Source organism: Malaclemys terrapin, chromosome 1 (genome assembly GCF_027887155.1).
Source record: "Malaclemys terrapin pileata isolate rMalTer1 chromosome 1, rMalTer1.hap1, whole genome shotgun sequence".
NCBI lineage: Eukaryota > Metazoa > Chordata > Testudines > Emydidae > Malaclemys > Malaclemys terrapin.
This window is the reverse complement of record NC_071505.1, coordinates 192,472,969-192,496,257: the sequence shown is the minus strand read 5'-3', so window position 1 is coordinate 192,496,257 and position 23,289 is coordinate 192,472,969. Positions and strand designations below refer to the sequence as shown.

Below are 23,289 nucleotides of genomic sequence, written 5' to 3'. Positions count from 1 at the left end.
GTATTATACTTCATGTATCTTGACATCTGTATGTTCTCATGTTTCTGGTCTACAATCGAAGCAGTTTGTACTCCAGAAATTGTTGAAATTCCTTTACTCACATCTGTGATTTCCTGGAAATGATAGTTTATAAGTTTTAGAGCTGTGCCAATTCTTTACAACAAATCTTAAACTTACCCTAGATTTAAGATTCACCGCTTCTTTAAACCTCAGCCTATGGTCACAAGAATTTCAGAAACATGGGCAGAGACTCATGTTTAGCTTTATGTGGCCCACTCTATCTCCATCTGTTCCCCCTTTCCACAAATAAGCCCATCGATCCTCATCTCCCTTTCCACTAGAAATTTTGTGGGTAAGGAATAAAGCCACGGGCTTTTTTCTGCATTGCCCTGCTTCAATAATCATTTAGTGTTCCCCCTTAATAGGACATTGTATACCTGCTCCCCAAAGCAAGTTACTCAGAACAGCTTGTTTGCTGCTTCTCCTGCACTACTGTGGGAGAAGGGGAGAAGAGAAATAGGTACATCCTGTCCACCATAAGATTCTTTCAGAGATATGAAACTGAGATCTTTACCAAGAGACTTGATTTGAAAGAGGAGGAGCAGGGGTGAAAACAGCCATTCTGCCATTCCTTTCAGGGTGGCTGAAAGATAAAGTAGACGCAGAGGAGCCTCCTGGACCCAGTGCTATAGCAAGGGGGTTTTCAGGCAGAGGAGGAACCTTAATGTAAGGAAGGGAACTAAAAAGCTTGTTTGAAGGAAAGGCATTGAAGGGATTATGTGGGACTAAGTACAAAACAACTATGCAACTCTTTAGAGTTAAATTTACTAACCTGTGAACTGAACCTCATAAGTTCAGTATGAAAACATGACCTGAATTGAAGCCTGCAGGCTTAGCTCTGCTCTAATAAATATCTCATCTACATTACAAATAACTGTGTCATGGGACCCAGTTAAAACACAATTTCAGTTTGTGATACAAATAGAACATTAGCCATATTATAACCAGGTCAGGAGACAATCACATTGTAAACGTGTCTGCAACATGGTTATATTTGTAGTGTAAAGGAGCCATAGTCCCCAATCAACTTATTTCAGCTAGAACCTAAATATTGCAGCCTAACTAACATTACTAGAACTGTTACTAGATCTCAGTTGTATATTCTAAAAATATAATATACTAAGCAATATACAAATCTCGCAAACACGAGATCCTGAAATGCTAGCATGAAACTTGCTCACAAACATTCCCCACCCCGCAAAAAAACTTTGTATTAAAACAGGAGTTTATCATGAAAGAGGGAGCAAAGAGAAGATCTAGACCAGCATAAGAGATCTCAATGAAAACACAGGTAAGGAGAATTTCCTTCTCTTCCATCTATGCCAATACATTTCGGACCTCCCAAATCAGTGTAGTGCCAAACTGTAAGAAGGTTGCCTGCAACACAACTACAGAACAACATATACCAGTTGATAACTGAAAATAAATCTGTGGTGTTCAGAGCAAATAAATACCGTAGAATATGTAACCCAGGGAGCTTGGCACATAAATCTCCAATAACAATGAATACATCTTCTCAGCCCATGATAGTTAACTTTCCAGTGCAGTGGACTTTGTCTGCAGAGAGTCACGCTTTCAGACTTGACACTTCATCCACTTGGAAAGAATTGATTTAGATGATGCACGACTTCACCACCAAAACCTCTCTTTATTTTCCTTCTAGGGCGGAATAAACAGAGGATAAACAGATGTCCCACAAGTCTTAATTCTTTGGCCATTCAAGAGATTAGCAGCATTCTCTTAAAAGTGAGAGGGGCCTCTTGAACTTCTTGGGAACAGTCAAAATCAGAAATCAGCAACATGCCACACCCCAACTGACCAGACCAAGAGAATTTGTATTCAGATGAAAAACTGGATCCTGACCTTGAGACAGGAGATCCAGAGTACAGGTAATAGACTTAGGTTTCAATGCAAGGAATGGAGGTGAGAGAAGCAACCAGCCCAAGAAGAACTTATTAGCTTGGATATGATTTTGTCACAGTAAAATTAAATATAATTCACAGCACAGTCACAGTAAAAAAAAAAAAAAAAAAAGAATTTCACGCTATGATGATGGCAACCCTCTGGACCCTGCTGTTGAGGATTAGTAGTTCATTAGTTCACTTCGACATAGTCCCCTTTGCAATGGGACTAAATCAAAGCAAACTAAAGAACTGCTAATGCACAGCAGCGGGATCCATATAAATGGCAACAGTTCTGGGACCCTGGTGACCTTTCATTGCCGAGTTGAAATAAATGGCCAAATACATGGGTTCCATGAGAAGTGGTGACCACCATGATATAACTGTATCTTTAACTATTAGTATCAGAGGAACTTTGTCCTCTGTTTTCTTAAAGGACCCTTGATAGCAGGTGTGCCAAAGGCAGATGCATATCAACTTACTTCAGAATAGAAGAAAACATCTATCAAGGAACTAGAATCTTTGCACCTCTAAAGCAAAACTGAAGGCATGTATGTCTCTCCTTTGTGACAAAATCTGTGATTGATTGACTAATGTCTTTTAAAGATTATTTGTGTAAAACAATGTAGTTTCTGACTTCCAAATCTGTTGATAGAAAATTAAGGGTCAGAGGTATGACCAGATATCTGACAACCATTCACAAAACCACACAATGTCCTAGTAAGACAGAAAAGAATGAATGCAATCCTGCCATCTGATATAATGTGCGTCCACAGTGGTGCCCATCAAGACTTATCCAGCAATACATGATCTGGAGAAAGAAAAGCTCAAAATGAAAGAATGAAAATTGAACTGTTCTCAGCTCTAAAGACATTTATATGAAGTTTTGACTATGGTTTTTAAGAGACCTAGGATTGTTCATTGGGTTCTCTCCAACCTATGACCAAGGCATCTGTCACAGCTACAACTGATGAAGAAGGACTGAATGGTACTTTCTGAATTTTTTTTCCTGGTACTATCCACCCCAGTAGAGAACCTTGGATAGTTCAAAGCACAGTAAAAGTGCACTGTATATTGTCCTCTTGATTTTGATATACTGTCCAAGAAGTACCCTGCAGAAGTTTCTATCCTGACACTGGTAAACAATATCACTTAAGTGCAAGAAGCCATGTAAATCTCAAAAATCGAACAATCCATATGGCTTTCAATGAAGTCCTTCAGAGGCATTGATCTCTGCATCCCTTGACATCTGTCTCTTTGGCAGACTCCAGAACAGCCCCTATAAACACCACAGTCTAAGTTTATGTAAAAAGAAGGCTTTTCTCAGTTTCTCATTTTGTACTGATAATTCCGAACACATTTCAATATAATCCAAGATTTATTCTGACAGTCTGAATGGAGACGGACTGATCTTTCATCTTGTCAGCAAACATGAGGAACAATCTAGAAGAATTTCTGAAGGGCTTTTTTCTAGATAGTAGGAAAAAACCCTGACAATATCAAAAGTGTAAATTATAGCTTCTCCCTAAATGGAGTGAGGCTTAGAGAAGATTGGTAGGTGGATTATTTGATTAAGAGGAAGTCAGCCACTGAGGTCTAAGTCATTTTGCAACCATGGAAAACTGTATAAAGTGGCCTGACCATAATAAGGGCTTGAATCTCTCCTATCCTTTTGGCTGAGGTTATGGCCAGTAGGAATGTGGTCTTCATAGAGAGGTGTTACAAAGAGCAAGTCAGCAAAGACTCAAAAGGGGGTCCCATTAAACCTGTTAGAACAATGGTGAGATCTCAGGAGGGTGGAGGGCCTCTTAGGAGGAGACAGACATGAATGAGACCTTGAGAAATCTAGTCACTGAACCTCACTTCTTCAGATGCATGAAGTGAGGTTCTTACCCACGAAAGCTTATGCTCCCAGTACTTCTGTTAGTCTCAAAGGTGCCACAGGACCCTCTGTTGCTTTTTACAGATTCAGACTAACACGGCTACCCCTCTGATACTAGTCACTGAGAAAACACAGTGTGACCCTCCGCTGGGGGGATAGTGAGCAGAGATCACCAAGAGAAGCACTCTATGGAGCTAATGAAAACGTCCAAAGGTCCTACTTTAAGGCAAGTAGGCAGTCCAGGATGGCAGACAGAGATGCATCCGAGGGAGAGACAATTCTCCAAGGACCAGATAGAGAATCTCTTCCATTTAGCAGTATAGTTCAGTCTGGTGGAGTCCTTTCTGCTGAAAACCAGGATGTTTTGAACTGCTAAATAGCAAAATCTGTCAGTGGATATCATCTAGCCAGCATCCAGCCTGTGAGATGGAGAGATATCTATAGGTGCGGGACTTGCCCCTGCAATTGCATGCTAATATCCAGGTATGTGAGAGCATGGTTGAGGCCATATTGACAGGTTCATGAAGTCTGAGAACCAAAACTATCTGGGCCACTCCAGGGCTAGGATCATCATTTGAACTGTGTCTTCTGGGATCTTCTTGAGGACTCTGGGTATCAGGGGAATTGGAGGGTAGGTATACATGAGTCCCAGTGCCCATGGAATCAGAAAGGCAGAGAGCTCGGACTAGCTCCCCCTCTGGAGCATTTGACATTCTGGTCAGATGCAAACAGCTCTAAAGTCAGGCACTCCCATCTGCGAAAGAGGTCTTGCATACTGGGGTTCATTAATGACCATACATGATTGTACTGCCAATCTACCAGGGGCCAACAAGTGCAGGGTGTCAAGAAGTTAGTGCAAGAGACCCAGGGGGGGTTTGCCCAGAGCCACTTGCAGGTTTAAACTAGTGTAAATGGGGGATTCTCTGTAACTTGAAGTCTTACAAGCATGATTTGAGGACTTCAGTAACTGAGCCAAAGGTTATGGGTCTATTACAGGAATGGGCTGGTGAGGTTTTGTAGCCTGCAATGTCCAGATGGTCAAACTAGATGATCCTGATGGTCCCTTCTGGCCTTGTAGTCTATGAGAAGAAGTCACACAATCTCAACTGGGGTTTCCAGAGTGTCAGCCATCCTCCTGAGAAATTCCTCAAACATACAGTAATCTACAGGCTGGTTTAGAACCACCATGGTAACTGCCTCATTAGGTGAAGAGGATGAGATTGCTGTTGGGACAGGTTGGCCTTCAGTTTCGTGTAAGTCCTTCTACTCGCTCTCTGCATCAGGTACATGAGGTGCCAGTGAGTGTGGTGACCATCTTGAGGTCTATGAGGGCAGGGTGACCTTGCTCTAGTTGTCTGAGAGGCAGTGGGATCCCATTCCCCACCTTGGGGCCCAGAAGGGGCCTGACTGCATAGGATTCTGGAAAAACGAGGTTCAGACCATGAGAGGTACCATGCAGGATATTGCTCATGGTTGTTCCCACAGGAGGGTTTACAGGGACAGTCTCTGAATGCCCTTTCAGACAGCCCAGAGTTGTATGGGTCTAGGGACTAAGGCAGACGTATCACACTGGTCCTCCTAGGTAGAGGAGAAAGAATATACCATCCTCCAAGGGTGGTGTAGATCTCTCGAGAATTTGAAAGTAACCAGCAGCTCCTGTGCTGGAAGTGCTGATACTAGCATAGGAAGTTTCTTAGCGGAGGACAACAATGGAGGGGCAGGTTGGTCCTATACTAAATCTACTAGTAACATGAACCACATTAGTACCACAAAGAGGCTCCGGGGCAAAGACTCAGGAAGAGTGGTCGGTACCACAGAGCAGAAGTCAGTATTGGTTTTCAGTATTGAAGGCAAACTATCTGTCAGATCACACTTTTCTGGTGCCAGGGCTTACAGTGTTGGTGCCAGGAGGTCCAAAGAGCACTTCTATACTGTTGGTTTCAGTGCAGAATGTGTCTGTGCTGACTGTTTCAGCGCCGAGCACTTTGATCCTCAGTCGCCAGTACCAAATATATTGACAGGTTCTGGAACATGTGCAGAGGCTGGTCAATGGCTGCTTGGTGCTGAGGCATCAGTAGGACCTGATCTGGGCCTCAAACTGCCTCCTAGGCTGGATCTGCTCAGATCCAGAGAGGGAGGATCTCCTTCTCTAGTCATCTCAAGAGTGATGCTCCTTCCATCCTCTCTCATCAAAGGGTTGGGCTGAAGAGATGAAGGAGGTACTGACCAACTCCGTAGCACTGAAATGGAACTTCCTCAACCTCAAATGGGCTCTGGAACCCACAGTAGACAGATGGCTTAACTGGGGAGCTCTGAGAGGTGGTCTGGTAAAAACAGTGTTCTTGCCTTCCAGTGCCAAGAAAGCCCTCACTGAGCTTTTGAGGAGGAAAAGCTTGAGTGAAGACTCCCTGGACTCCGGCTTCTTTCCAAAAAGCAGTTATAGAGCACTTTCATGATATGTGCACTTGCCCCAGACAAAAGAGGCACTTGGAGTCTCCATCATTGATGGGGCTCTTTCCACTGAAAGAGGGGAAGACCTTTAATCCAGGGGATTTGTCTCCACCATGGACAGGCAGGTCCTGGTTTCGAAGGCAGCATATGGACTCGAAGACCCTAAAATCAATTTTTTAAAGTCAATAGACTAAAAGAATACAACTATAACTATCTATCTTGAAAGAAAAAGTGTACAGCATACAGAGATGCAGACACTATAGATGTTCTGTATCATAGCCATGAGCAGTAAGAAAGAACTGGGGAGTGATTGCTGCCGCACTGCTCTTTTACCCTCAGCTTCAGGGTGACCAGAGGGCTCGAAGGTGAAGCATGGCCCCAGAAGAAACTGTTATTCAAAAGACTCTGATCTCATTCAGATGTGTACAAGAAGCGGAATATTTGTGGACAATCATTCAAAGAACAGATGATTTACAAAAATTGAAGCAGCAATATTAGATCTTGCTGTTCATAATATAGCACAACAGTTATCCTCTTTTAAAACAGGTGCAGTGTATAAACATTTATATATTACATTTAATAAAATTAGCAGTTAAAATACTATGTAAGAAACAATCACCCATAGACGGCACAGTCCAACCCTACATACTGTCGTTTTTTTTTCCTATAACATAAAACCAATACCCAAATATTTTACAAATCTGTAATTCCAGCTCTGAATTCTTTATTTCCCAAAATGTTTGTGTTCAAACTTTCTCCAAATAATTTTAATAAGCAATCTGACAACAAAAAAAACCCCACACCTCTGTAGAACACCAACATTGTAATACAATGTCTGAAGGAGCACTACTTTGGCTTTGTTCCCCTTCCAGCGAGCAGTGTTTTACAATTGTAGACTGAAGTAAGATATAGTAGTATTACACTTTCTATCAACTTCAGAATTAGAAGTTTTAAAATGTAACATACAGCAGCTCAGAATCTTCCAGTCCTCAACATTTCAAACATCTGTCATTCCACAGCTCATCTCATGATGCACTCAAAATAACTTCATTCTTAATACAGGATGATCAACATACATAAAATATGTAATTTATCCACTTTGATCTCTGTCCTAACCATATAGGTGGCTCTGAGATTAAGGAGTTAATACTTGATAAATTCTGTTGCACAGTAACAAAAACAAAAAACCCCATGACACATATTTCCTTATTAAACATGGCCACAGATTTCGATCCACACACAAGTATTTGAATTTGCCCAAATATGATAACTATCCCATCTCCATGCGGTCACCATTAGCATGGTATGATCTCCCAAACATGCTTATTCACCAAGGTGCTTGTGGAAGCCTTAAAACAGGAGTGGATTCTCAATACTGTTTTTGGATATCCTTATGAGAGCACTTAGGCCGGGGTATACCACAAAATATTGTTGGCATAGTTATGTCACTTAAGAATGTGAGAAGGTAAAACTAATTGCAACCAAGCAGTTACATTCCTGCTCCAATCCAATCCAATCCAAGGAATCTACTTTGCTTCATTTGTTTTTTTTTCCCATTATGTATCCCATTTTATGGGATTTGAGGCTTGGCCATAGTAATGCCCTTTGGGTTGAAACAAAATATACAAGTTTTGAGAGATCCACATAGCCAAAAAAGCGTATGATTTCTGGAAAGGTTTTGAAATATATTTTTTTTTTAAATCACACTGATTTTAGAACTTCCAATTTAAAAAAAAGCACAAAAACAAAGCATCAGCTTGAAGAATGGCTGTATATTGCAAACAGTTGAGGGCTACATCAACTCTTGTGAAACCCTCACAAAATCTAGGTCCAATGGTGATTAAAGATGAAGTAGTGTTAACTATTTCCTTGCTTAAAATAGTTTGTCAGATGCATACTTTTGTTTTGTTTTTTACATAGTGATCAAAAATAATACATTATTTTAACATTAAAATTTATATACAAATAATTACACAACACATCACAACTGGAAATCTGTAACTGGGAAAAGTATGAAAGGATGAATATTAACAAAGACAAGGGGACTTAAAATAAAGCAATATGCTTTCCCAGCACTTTGACTGCCTGGCCATCTATTTAGAGAAAACTGGAAAAATCTACATTCAGGAAAGCGGTTTTTCTACTGGACATTTCAAACTATAATTTCTAGACAGTAATCTCCAAAAGATCAAAGGTGCTTCAATGATTTCTACTCCTTTTGTAAATATGTTTTATGAAGGTTGTAATGATGCAGTTTTGGGGGATAGGAAAAAAATCCAAAGAAAGAATAGAACATCAGAATATCAATATAGATCTTTCTTTCTACAGGAATTTCAAAACTAGAATCACCTGTATGCATCGTCTTCTTTCAAGTCTCATATCATCCTGTGGGGGTGGGTGGCAGGGGAGAGTCCAGCAGCAAAACACAACACTGTAAAATGAAGAAAAATAGATTAGAACAAGAGGCAAAAATACAAGATGCAATTACCCTGATAATCCATTTCTAATAAAGGATCTAAGCTTTAAAATCTTTGGGGACGGAACAGTCTTTTTGCTATGTGTATGTACAACGGGACCCTAGTCACTGGCCTCTAGGTGCTAGTGCAGGACAAACACAACTTCAAAGAAATCGTATATTTACATGGAAGGAAGAAGTGCCTAGCTGTTACTGTATAAAATACTAGAAATCAGGAGACCTGGGTTCTATTCCCAATTGTAAGTGACAAATCAGACAGTGCCCAACTTTCAGAGATGCTGCTCACCGTCCACTTCCCACCTCTAATTCAGCACCACTGAATAATCAGACCCTTAGCTAATCTATGCCTCAGTGGGAATACTTACCCTCCTTGGCAACACTCTTAGATATCTTTGGATGTTAAGTATTATATAAGCCTACAATAATATTGTAAAACTAATAATGTTGAAATTCTGTATGACTACTGAATCACCACTACAGAAAGCTCATAGACACACCTAGCATAAGGAGGGATCGATCTCATATAGTCCACCTTTTCTGCTTGATCTTGCATGCTAAATGATCTAATTCAGCATCATTTCTAAATATTAATATATTGTCAGAACCAAAGAATTATGACTCACAACAAGATTAAGCAGAAAGAAAAGGTGAGCTATTAGGAAGAAAGCTGTTACTCAAACAAAAATAAAGAGTGGAAAGAATCTAGAAAGAACAAGAAAATTTTTTTGTAAGAATGGCTGATTTTCAAAATATGCTCCAATATATGTGGCCTTTACTTACTATGCAACTTATGCAAAATATCAAAATACTTAAGAACTCAGTATTTTAGATGACATTCTTTTGAATTATTAAACAGGTTAATTGTTTTGATATGCAAAAATCTGTGTTATTCAGATTAGGTGCAAGCAAGTTTACCTATATTCTACGTTGCATCCTCTGAGAACACCAAGTCAGTATTCAAGCACTTCCTCAGATACAAATTTTGAAAATTAATAACTAATAATTTTCTTATTAAGAAAACTAAGCCTACTGAACTTTGTCTCGTCATAACTTATGCCACTACCACTTGTTCAGTTTTCAAGCATGAAACTATGTTTTTAGTCTCTTTATAAACTCTCTTGGTGTACAAGTGGAAACACATTCAAGCATTTCCTACATATAAAGTCCACTTTTCAGCACTTCTTACAGCAAAAGTTTTGTGTAACTTGAAATCATTCAGAGGAATTCAACAAAATGGCAAATTCAGCTTACGGTTGCGCCCAAGTTCTTAACACAGAGAAAAAGTGGGCCAGTGAGAGGTATTGAAAAGTGTAGTGGCTGTGTGAGAGCTGCATACTACAATAATGACAAAAGAGAAACTTGTGTTGTTCTGAAGGATAGAGCTGGGTGGCAAACTGGTGCAAGTCTGACACTGAATAGTTTCTTTTCATAAAGACTAGCAAGGATGAGACACACAAATAGACTTGTATGCAATGTTCACCACCATAGAACATGAAAATGAAAACACATCAATGGGCCCTAAACTAGTGCCATTCACCAAAGGAAGAAATTTTGAGGTCCTCATTGATAGCTGAGTGAAGATACTTGCCCCGTATAAAGTAAAAAATTATATAAAGCTAATGGACACTTGTATGAATTAACGGAAGAGAAAATATGATATACCGAATAATGGTACTCCATGATCTGAAGTATTGTGCCCAACTCTGACTGCTACACCACAAGAGAGCATGGTCTTATGGGTAATAGGACTGGGAATCAAAAAAGTTCAAAGTCATACTGATCAATCTCTCTTTATTTACTCTGTCCCATAATGCAAGAAAAAGTAATAACTTTATAAAATTACCACATCCAGTAAAATTTAGGAGTTCTCAATCTGCATCTTAGAGAACTGTTCCAAGTTTTACATAACCAATTCTGTCACAGTAGTGAACAGATTGTTCATATACTAGTAGTTATGTTTTCCATTAATTGCAAACTATTCCAGTACAGAATGAAAGAACGAACATCCTTCTCTTAATCCAGCATGGCTGCATCTCTTTTTGTGAGGTGTCTGGCAAAATTCAGTCATGATCAAATTTGAAAAAGACACCACATTGGAAGAGTCTCTCTCACATATTAAAATTCTAAAGCAATTCAGCGAGATTAGAGCAGACTGGAGCTGCAGGCAATAACGGGAGAGTCACTAACTATAAAGTTATAGAAAAAGGAAATCAACAGTTATAAAGTCGGTGGATGTAACCAAGCAGCCACAACAATTGCAGTCCAGCATATTTGTTTTAATATTGTCTCCTTAACACTGTTCTAAACTTTTTCACGTTACCAAACATTAGTATCAGAAAGGTATGGGAATAGGATCAGGAATATCAAAGAACTGTCTATGACTTTCAATAACGCACATTTAACCTGTGAAATTCAAAGCCACAGAGGGTCAAAATAAAATTTTTAAAAAATCGTGCTAGTTTTAAGAAGGGGCCAGATAGTTTTGTGACCAACAATAGATATGTTTTTGCATAATTTAAAACAGAGGCACATGGACTCATGAGTCAGAGCATACATTGATCACCACAAGAGTCAAGAAGGAATCTCCCTCATCACACTCTTTGTTAGGTCATTAAGAGAGTAAAACTAACTTCCTCCTCAAGAGAAGTACCACTCACAGATTTCATGGAGTAGTGTCTGATCCAGTATGACCTACTTTACTGAATTAGAAGGGAGAGGAATTGAAAATAGGAAATGAAGCTATAGTGGAAGAACAGAAAGAAACAAGGGATAGTTAGGAAAGAGATAGGAAAGGGGGCGGGGACAAAGGATTGAGCATGACACTACAAGTAAAAAGAGTTAATTTAAGAAGCTTCATTTGATCTGAAACCAAGACAAGAGTAGTCAACATAGATCAGATGCAAGTCTTCATCAATCCTCTAATACTAACACAGTTAAAACTTTTATTCAGGCTCTTATCTCCCAACTTAATTACAGTAGCTGCTTCCTCTGCAGAGCCAAGTGAATAATACATTTTTTTGTTTTGGTGACCAAAGGGAAAAAATCTGGGGGGGGGGGGGGGGAGAGAGAGAAAGAGGTCAGTTTAAAATGAACATGCTTTTTAAAAAATTCTCTCACCAAGTTAAAAACCAAAACAACAACAAAAATTTAGAAAGTGTTGAGTTGAAACAAAAAGTCGATTCAACAGAAAAAGCCAAAACTATCCAATTCACAAATGTTGAAACTTTTCATTTCAACAATTTCCCAAAACACATACTCAAGTTTTGGTTTTATGGGGGTTTGTTTTGGTTTGGTTTTGTTTTTTGACCAAAACTATTCGCCAAATTCAACGTGAATTTGAATAGCTTTAATGTCACCCCCACCCCAAAATGCTTTTTTCAGCAAATTTACAATTCACCTAAAAAATGTCACCCCCCTCTATTTTAATCTCCCCAACACACACATTGCTCCCCTCTGATCCATTCAAAATATAACTGACAGGTTCAGTGTCCTTACCAGTCACTCTGATTGCATCACTCTCTACTCTAAAACCCTCTACTACTCCCCTCTCCACCACAGTAAACTCAATTTGGGGCTCATTTTTCCTACAAAATATTTACTCAATATACTTACATACTGATGAACACAATTCATCCTGGGATATACTATAATAAGATTGGGATCAATATCATGTTACCTAACTATTCTTCACAACAACATGCAAAAAATGGTAATGTTCTGTAATGTAGACCCATCTATACTGTCCCTCCTCATCCAACCAGCCTTCATTTGCCTATTTGTCAGCATCTCTCACAGTGATTTCTTCCACATTGTTCTTTAACACCATTCATAAAAAAAATCCAACTCTCTTCTCCTTTGAAACCTTCCTCAGAATATGTTTCTGCTGTGACCTCTATAAGAAATCAGCTAACCAACAGGTGGATTGTGCATGAGTCAGGATGACCAATTTTAAATTTTTTTTTAGAAGTAAAATGATTTAGAACCATTAAATTGTGCAATGCTATGATGTAATTTTAATTACCCTTAGTCTTCATCCCTCCACACATTTCCTTTTATGTATGTCAAATTCACTTATTGCATTGTGTTTCAAATTAAACTGAGCTTCTAGGATACGGACCATCTCTTACTACATATGAGCACAATGGCATACCCATCTTACTGAGGCCTCTAGACACTAATAGAATAATAATTTTAGAAGTCCATATTTCATCATTTTAAATCTGGAGGTGTATGGGCTAACTAAAACTTGATACTTTAGAATTTAAACTTGTGTTTAACTTTAACTGTTTAAAAAAAGAAATTTAGAGCATCTAGTGTTTAAAGTACTACATTTTACTACTGGATCGGACAAAAGACAGGAATCAAGCAACAGAGTTCATGAACTATAATTAGCACCATAGAAAACATTTTCACCACAGCTTCACTGATGTTCTATAACAATCAAAGCATTCCTCAGAGAACAAATTTAAATAAAAGTTTTAAAAGGATCAACTATCTTTGTCATACACAAAACTTTGCATCAGCAAACAGGGCTACATGGATTTTTTTTATTATAATTTTTTACTTATTACAGATTAACTTTGTTTGCTCAATACTGTTGCACAAGACTCAATGGAAGCTTTCATAAATGATTGAAAGACTGTCTAGCTTAACAGCAGTTTCTGGAAGGACCTCTATTCTCTATAGAAAGACTATTTTGTAACTTCTAATAGCAATTCTCCTGTAGCATACACCAAATCCCTATATTCCTCCTTACAGACCTAGGGCACAGCAGTCAAAAACGTGCAACATTTAGATCAATAGTCCTTAATACACTGATGCCAATGGGTCTACGTTTAACATGTAAATCTGAACTTGAGAAGCATACATTCTTAAAATCCCATGCCCTGATATCCCTAGCCTCTGACTGCCAGAAGCGGGAGTGCACAACAATGGGGACGGATCACTCAATGATTGTCTGTTCTGTTTCATTCCCTCTGAAGCCAATGCCAGGAAGACAGGATACTGGACTAGATGGACTACTAGTCTGAGCCAGTATGGCCATTCTTACCTTCTTAGAGTATAATCATCCAAGACTACATAACAGCAAAATCAAACCACCTAACAAACATACAATTGACCAGATATTGGTGTAGAACCCAACAGAAAATCACTCTCTTGTGCTCCTTTATTCTATATCTGCAGCAGCCTATTCTTGGAGCTACATTGACAATGATGTTGGTTCATACAGACATATTATAGGGAAACAATCTGCCAAATTTAAAAAGATAACATACGTAAATATATAGTATTTTAAATGGAAAACAAAATTAAGTAAAATGCCAAGGACTACTAATGTGTCAAAATATCAATAGTAAGGACCCAAGCTTGCAAGTTCTATCTACCCTTACTTTCTAGGACAGGATCCTGAATACATACTACTGAGGGAATTCAAAATTATGGTTCTTACAAGCAACTGTAACTACCCTGAACATACATTTTTGGTATTACAGTATAAAAATCTTAACTTTTATTGTTCAATATATACATGTAAGTTACGATAATACACAATAATAAAAGATACATGTGTGAAAAGTGGCCAAGTTATAATTGCTGTGGAAGCCATATGGTGAATGAATTTGATTCTCGTACATTTAAAAAAGTACATTTGTATATTTTACTGCTTTCAAGGATGCCAGGAACAATGGCATAGGTTCTCATATATTTTTATGTATAAATGGAACTAAAAAGATAAAATAAAACCTCAACCATAAGGCTGCATTAGCAGATTTTTGCATTTAAAATCTTTGTATATATTGTTTTATTATAAATTTCAAAAGTACTGGTTGTTTCCATCCTTAAAGATGGAAGAGTGATACTCAACCAATATTTGATCACACAAATACAGGGTAATGTGTTTTATCAAATTTACAAAGCAAAATTTATCCGAACAAACAATACATAATCTAAGGTATACACTGAATCAAACATTTAAATAAAAATATTACATACATTTTATATCAATGTGTAAATCAATATATGCAACTCCAGTTTTACACAACCTGCTTGCTTGTATACCTGGTGCACAGTACATTGAACATTTAGTAGAAAATAGCATACTGCTCACATTAATTGACTTTTCAAACAGCTTACTTCTAATCCAAATGTCTTCAAACAAGTCAAAAGGCACTAGTTTTTGAAGGCTAGGTGGTTTGGTATTGTGGAATAAGCACATTAGCTGGATGTTCCAACTAAGGCTAGGTCTACACTGGGGGGGGGGGGGGAGAAATGATTTAAGATATGCAAATTCAGCTACGCAAATAGCGTAGCTGAATTCGACGTATCCTATTCGACTTACCCCACTGTGAGGACAGCAGCAAATCGACCACCGCGGCTCCCCCATCGACAGCGCTTACTCCTCCTGATGAGGTGGGAGTATGCGCATCGATTCGGGGATCAATTTATCCATCTAGATCAGACGCGATAAATCAATCCCGGAGAGATCTATTTCTATCTGCCGATCCGGGCGGGTAGTGTAGACTAGCCCTAAAACAATCAGCAGTGGATAGGTCATCTCTAGGTTTCAAAATTAACCACCCAAGCAACTGAAATATTCTCTTTTTAGGTTATTTTGTACATTTTACAAAGCTGTGCAGGGGTCATTTTAGTGCGAGTCTTTTGCAGAGCAATATTGGGATTAAAATAGGTGAATACAACTAGGTTTCAAATTGGTTGCATCCCTTTCAGATATCTACAGGCTTTGAGTGTTGGCCAGTTCAAGACTGGTCTAATTCACCTTAAACTTGACTGACTCATAGTTAAGGCTGAAAGTTTGTCATGGAAGTCACAGATTCCGTGACCTCTGCAGTGGCCGGTGCAGCGGACCAGAGGGCTGCTGGGCCTCCCCCTCACCCAGCAGCAGCAGGAGTTTGTGTGGGGCTCTCAGTGCTGGGGCATGGGAGGGGGTGAGGGCCCTGGGAGCTTAGCTCGGGGGGCGGGGGGGAATACTCCCTAGAAGTGGCGACATCCCTCGGCTCCTAGGGGGAGGCACAGCCTGGGGGGCTCTGCGCACAGCCTCCGCAGCTCCCATTGCCACAGTTCCCAGCCAATGAGAACTACAGAGTCAGCGCTCGGAGAGGAGGCAACACGCAGAGCTGCCTGGCCACGCCTCTACCTAGCAGCGGAGGGATCTTGCCACTTCCAGGGAGGTGCGAAGTCAGCTAGGGAGCCTGCCAGCCCCGCCAACCCCCTCCCGCCCTCCCAACATCAGCGCGGGTTCCAGGCCGCCCCCCCCCCCCCCCACCAAGCACCTGCAGGGGGTTCCAGGCCGCTCTCCCCGAACACCCCCAGCACCCCCAGGCCGCCCCCCTCCCCCAGATTTAGTCAGGGGTATATAGTACAAGTCATGGACACGTTACAGGCCATACATTTTTGTTTACAGCCCGTAACCTGTCCATGACTTTTACTAAAAATACCTGTGACTAAAAAGTATCCTTACTCATAGTTCACCCATAACACAAGCTTTCAATTTAGTTTTTATTTTGTATGTTCAAAGCAAATTTTTATATACATTTGAGTTAAATATTTTGTAAATTTATGAATGAGCACCAATAGATCAAACTTGCAAAAACTGTTATGAAAATTTACCAGGTCTAACACAGTCTACTTCACCATTACCACCACTCTGATGGTGAGAAAACTAAAATTTTAACTCACTGTTCCAAAAGAGATTACTTGCCCTCAGTGAATAAATTTTGTATGACTAGTTTTACATAGTATTTCACGTTTGTATTTTAAATCGGACTTCAACTTGAGCTGCAGTTCTGATAATGACAGTATGTGTAGTCAGTCTCTACTGTGCAACACAAACATATCTTTCTTATCCGAGTTCAACCCAGGTAAAGAGAGGACTAATATGATGTGTAGCTATCATAGTAGAAGCTAGAAAGACCACATCTATGCCTGTTTATTAATTCCGGTGATGCTATTCTGAATCTTTTAAAAAGTCTGTTCTGTAGCCACATATCCCTCAAGTCACACAAAAAAGTAGTAAATATTTTGAAAATAAATCCCACATTGTCCAGTTAATAGGATTCTAACTAGAATTAGCTTTCACTACTTAGTCCCTTGTTATTTTCACCTCAATTACAGGAAACAATACAAAAACTGTGTAAGGATTAGCAAGCATTTTTGATAGCTAATCAAAGGATAGAATAAATTTCTAACTAGGGCTATAGTTCTAGAAATTATTAATAACCATCTCAAGAAGAAAATGAAATCTTTATTAGTAATCTAGTGATTCTAGGTATATGGAATTCCAGCAGAATTTTTTTATGCTCCTATCCTGACAACATATAAAAATGTTAAGTTGGCTTTAGTGATTGGTTGACTAGACAAGGTACAATAAAACTGGGGATGACAGGGGAATTTTATGTTGTTAAACGAAAGCAATATAGTCAGGTTTATAAGCATGGGGTTAAGATTCTGGTTACAACAGCAAGTCATGCTGCTCTGTTTACATTCCCATCCCCCATGCAGTGGAAGCAAAGAGATGCTTCAGCAGCAGCTGCCCATCCCCCAGCTGTATCAGCTGAAATATTCAAAACTACTGTTTGACTGCCGATGAAATCTTAAACCAACATGCTTGTCTTAGCAACGTTTAATGAGCTTACTGAATATTACAATGACTATTAAAGAGTTATGTTTATGGGATAATTGGAAACATTTCCATCTGAAATTCACATTGGAAACAAGTTATAATTACGTTTATGAAATCTGGATACTTTGCAGTAGGAGTTATTTCTGTGTGGTGGTAAATGAATATATTTTAGCTGTTTAAGTAGTGGAAGTTGCTCAAACTACTTCATAAATGATCTGGAGAAAGGGGTAAAAAGTGAGGTGGCAAAGTTTGCAGATGATACTCAACTGCTCAAGATAGTTAAGACAAAAGCAGACTGAAGAACTTCAAAAAGATCTCACAAAACTAAGTGATTGGGCAACAAAATGCCAAATGAAATTTAATGTGGATAAATGTAAAGTAATGCACATTGGGAAAAATAACCCCATCTACACATACAATATGATGGGGGCTAATTTAGCTACAACTAATCAGGAAAAAGATCTTGGAGTCATCATGGATAGTTTTCTGAAGACTTCTACGCAGTGTGCAGCGGCAGTCAAAAAAGCAAACAGGATGTCAGGAATCATTAAAAAGGGGATAGAGCGTAAGACAGAAAATATCTTATTGCCCTTAAATAAATCCATGGTACGCCCACATCTTGAATACTGCGTACAGATGTGGTCTCCTCATCTCAAAAAAGATATACTGGCACTAGAAAAGGTTCAGAGAAGGGCAACTAAAATGATTAAGGGTTTGAAATGGGTCCTATATGAGGAGAGATTAAAGAGGCTAGGACTTTTCAGCTTGGAAAAGAGGAGACTAAGTGGGAATATGATAGAGGTATATAAAATCATGAGTGACGTAGAGAAAGTGAATAAGGAAAAGTTATTTACTTGTTCCCATAATACAAGAACTAGGGGCCACCAAATGAAATTAATGGGCAGCAGGTTTAAAACAAATAAAAGGAAGTTCTTCACACAGCCAACTTGTGGAAGTCCTTGCTTGAGGAGGTTGTGAAGGCTAGGACTATAACATGGTTTAAAAGAGAACCGGATAAATTCATGGAGGTGAAGTCCATTAATGGCTATTAGCCAGGATGGGTAAGGAACGGTGTCCTTAGCCTCTGTTTGTCAGAGGGTGGTGATAGATGGCAGGAGAAAGATCACTGAGTCATTATCTGTTAGGTTCACTCCCTCTGGGGCACCTGGCATTGGCCACTGTCGGTAGACAGGATACTTGGGCTGGATGGACCTTTGGTCTGACCCAGTACGGCCATTCTTATGTTATATATTGAAAAAACAATTCTGGATTCGTCTTTTTCTGGTTAACGTGTACTTCCTACAGGATTTCTTTAGAAGATGGTATTTGATATACAAGTTCGTGTGTAATTGTACTAACAGTATATTTAGTTTCTGTGTTTCATGTATTAAAATGTATAGTGTGATAGCACACAAGTAATCTTGCATTACCACAGAGAACAATTAAGAGAATACTGTAAATCAGTTCATCCCATTCTAGGTAGGGCTCCACATATTGTGCGATTCTACAGCTGTGCTGTGAAATTTGCTGAAGAATCCATCTCTTGCTGTAGATTTGATCTCCAGAATTGAATATTTCATATAGAAACACAGACCATTATAAACTAAGAAATGAAAAATGATTTAAAACGGATATAAAAAAAATCCCTATGTAATAAGATGCACAGCTGTCATCATATCATGTGTCTAAAAAAACAGTAAGACTTTTCCCCCATTCCATCATTGACCCAAAGGAGCTTCCCGGAGTTTTGTTTTAAAAGAACTTCTTGACCTTAAATGGAGTAATGAGCAAGTTTCATACAAATTCCTCCAACCATGGTTAGAGCCATAAAGCTCTTCTATCAGTGAAGCCTGTGATGAGTAAGAAGACCACCAGAGTGACTGCATTCAAGGAGGCATCACACAGAAAATATGTCATGAAGTGGAGTTTGACACTGATTTTCTTCATTTGTTTGACAGGAACCAACCAACCCTCTATTACAAGAGATGACTGTTTGAGCAACAAGATACATCAACTGGAGAGAGGGAATTTATTGATGAAAGGGAATTCCCAGGTCTTACAGCAGCATCTGAAGAGTCAAAATCAGTACATTACCTTGGAAAGGGCAGAGGAGACACGGTCTTTCTTCCCATGGATCTCCATGGTATCTTTATGAAATGGGAAGCAACAAAGGGTTTTTTCCCCCAGCACTGAAAGAGTTTCTTCTTAGAGGCCTTCTGATAAAGGTAGCTGTCCTGGGAAAAAGTCAGGACTTTGACTTCCTCAAGAGAAGGCACTGTCCAAAGTCTTTAATCACAAACATCCTGGGGCTCTTGGATTAAGGAAAAGGCTTCCCTCATACAGAAAAGATAACGCAGCTTTGTAGATGTGGGGACACAAATATAGTTGTCACGTGGCATGCTAATAAAAAAAATTATGTATGAATACAAATCAACTGTGCATTTTAACTAGATCAAGTAAGTGCCAGGATCCACCTACAGAAACAAAATTTACTTATAACATAGATGGGGGTCTTAAGCTGTATGGGGGGGGGAGGGTAGTGATCACTATTTAAAGTCAAAGAAGAACTTCTTTCCTTCAGAGACTACACGTATTATCACTATAGCACTTACAGAACCTGTCAGCCTGGGGAGATGAAAATGAGAAACTAATCCTGGGATTTCTAGTAGGTCCCCTATGGCCATGTCTAGCCTAGAAAAATAGGTCATGTTAAAAAGCTAACATGCTTTCAAAACACTGGTGTAGACAGAGTTTAACACCTTTAAAAGCATATTAACTGGTAATGGGCAACTCTAGGCTCCACCACAACCAGCTATCTTATTAGCTAGCATTTTTAAACATGATTTTCCTAGTTTGAATATGGACTACAAAATAATTAAAATGTTCAAATTAAAAAAGTTTAATTCAGTGACTAACAGGATATTTGATCTCTATTGTTTTAATAAATTGTTTACATTTTTAAAATAGTCTGATCACTAAAGACTACAAATGCATTTTCTTCATCATGTAAACGTAGAATTCTGGAACTTTACAGCTGGCAGATTCTAGGTCAGGGAGTCTCAAACATTCAATAATGTGGATAACCTTACTTACAATTTATGAGCAAGCAACTTCCCTATGCAATTAGAGCAAATACTTACAGGGAGAAGTAATATTAGAAAAGCATCCTTCAGATTCTGACTGTCTTTAATAAGGTGTTTTATCCTTTTAGGATAAAAAGGCTTACTGTAAAGCCGAAGGATGCCTGTATAAGCAGACAGAAGTAAAGAGGAGTGAACACCATGTTTCTTGACAGTTTATCATTAGGCCATCACCAAGTGCTTCACGAACCACAGTTTTAACTCCATTTTAGATAGCAATCAAACTATCTTAATTGTACTTCAAAAAATACACAAACTATATATAGCAATTATTGCTATATCATAGATTTATGTGCACAAAACTGAAAACAAATCTAATTTGACATACAGCAGCACCACCACCAAAAGGGACTACCCACCACAATAAAGTCTGAATCTTCACTATTCAACTTCCCCCTTCAGGAGAAGCTTGAGAAAGGTCTTAATATAGGTCCTGAAGGTCAAACTCAGGCTTAGTCTGAGCTGGGTGGGGGGGGAGACTGATTTCCAGAATAGAAGGGTCACTACTCTGGACACACTATAGCAGCCGTAAATATACTACGTAGGGAGCATCAACTTCAGCATCTTAATAGCTCTCAACTGAGAGCTTAGAAAAATTAAAAAAACAGTCTACGTTTTTAAGACACATCAGATGCAAAGCATGTCTGCAGTCCAAGCAAACTACTATCTCCCTTTAGTCGTATCTATGTGCCTGTACTTAAAACACACACACCAACATTATTCTTTAATTAGGGCCCTATCAAATACTCAGTCTATTTTGGTCAATTTCACAGCCATAGGATTTTAAAAATCATAAATTTAATGATTTCAGCTAGTTAAATCTGAAATTTCAGTGTTGTAATTTTAGGGGTCCTGACCCAAAAATGAGTTGTGGGGAGTTGCAAGGTTATAGTAGGGAGGTTGTTATATTCCTATTCTTACTTCTGCACAGCTGCTGGCGGGTGCTGCCTTCAGAGCTGGGTGCCTGACAAATAACCACCGCCCTCCGGCCGCCCAGCTCTGAAGGCAGCCCAGAAGTAAGGGTGGCAATACCGTGATCCCCCTAAAATAGCCTTGCAAGTCTCCCCCCCAACCCCTTTTTGGGTCAGAACCCCCCAGTTGGAGAAATGCTGGTCTCCCCCGTGAAATCTGTGTAGTATAATGTAAAAGTACAAAAAAGACCAAATTTCATGGTCCATGATTCGTTTTTCCATGGCCATGAATTTAGTAGGGGCCTATCTATAATACCCGATAAGAATTAATAAGCACAAAGACCTGGAATTTGCCAAATTAAGGCAACAAAAATAGTTCTTAATATTGCCATATAAACTAGTTTAAGACATATTTGTGGATGGGTGAACACAAAGGGAAAGTGGTATGGGCTAGAAGAACCATTGAAAACCAGGTTGATTTGCTTTAAATCACTAGTAAGGACAACTCCATTTAATCATGGATATCTACATAAAAGTGCATTGTTTTTATGCACTTGTTGGTTTTTATAACCTAAATACATATGCTTCACAACTCAGAGATAGATGTAGGTTTCATTTTTAGAGGGTACACACTATACATTTTTGAAGTGATTTATTTTGAAAACTTTACAGATTAGTTTTACAGCTATATCAGAAAATGAATGATTGTTTGGTTATTTCATTTACGAAAGATAATAGAAGCAGATATTTATGAAATAATTGGGAGGTGAACTATCTCCAATTCAACAGGTTAATCATTAATATTTGGAGGATTTTCTTGCCATGTTGTATTAGGAGGAGAACATCACCAGACAGACATTTAAATTGTTTTATTTAACTGAAACAACAACGTTATGTATTCTGGACTTTTTTCTTCAACAGCAAACATATAATAATTTAAGAAAACACGCATATGAATTTTTGAATTTAGTTAAACATTCAAGTTATTTAAAATCAGGTTTGTTTTTGTTAAAATTGTTTTTAACTAAAACAGTTAAATGAAATTTTTTTTTAAACAAAAATTAAATTGACTATGTCAGCCAGGTCAACATGAGAAACTTAAAATATTGGCTTCTGCAGCTAACTCAGTCGACTTCACCTTCATTTTCCTATTTGTTCATAATCTGGAAAAGAAAAACAAGCTTTCCTGCTTTTTCAGGTCCCAAACGATTTCTTAATTTTGAATGAATTAGTCCAAAGGAAGAAAATATTCTTCCTTCACCGACAGAAGAAGCTACTGCTGTTAAAAGTGAGATTATCACTTCAACAGTCTCTGAATCCAAGTGCTTAAGTGACTTCCACCAGTTCACTGCTGTGACTTTCTTTAAAACATCATCAGCAAACATATATTTCTTGAATGGTTCACCCTTAGCTCTAAAGTTTATTGTAGTTGCCGTTATGGAGGGATGATTGCCGGATGTCCATGTCATAGCCAACTCCTCTTCTTCACCAGTTAAGGTTCGATCTTGGTACCGAGTAGTGAGAATATTTGCAAGAAAATGAGCTGGAGACAGTGCTTGACCCATTTATGTTTTTTAATGCTTGTAATTTAACTCTGTCATTGCATATTTCTCTTTTTAAAGATCTCACTCAGTTCCTTCCGAATTTCAACAGCATCTGCAATAAAACGGCTATTTCCCTGCACTTTGTTCAAGACTAGAGAAATAGGCTTCAGGGTACTCAGCATGTGTTCAACATTTCTCTTAAGCCCAATGTTGAGAACTTTGGCTTTGACAGTGTCATCTATTTTTTCACAATTTTGTTTACAAACTGTCATCAGATTAGGCCAGT

The 23,289-nt window shown here is 38.7% G+C and overlaps 1 protein-coding gene across 1 annotated transcript in view; it reads right to left on the bottom strand.

Annotated features, from left to right (window-relative positions):
• Positions 1-23,289, bottom strand: part of DYRK1A (dual specificity tyrosine phosphorylation regulated kinase 1A) — a 139,256-nt gene that overhangs the window by 86,360 nt on the left and 29,607 nt on the right. Inside the window, exon 2 of the mRNA XM_054049022.1 lies at positions 8,644-8,725. Coding sequence (XP_053904997.1) covers positions 8,644-8,653 — 10 coding nt within the window. The 5' untranslated portion in view covers positions 8,654-8,725. The remainder of the gene's footprint in view (positions 1-8,643; positions 8,726-23,289) is intronic.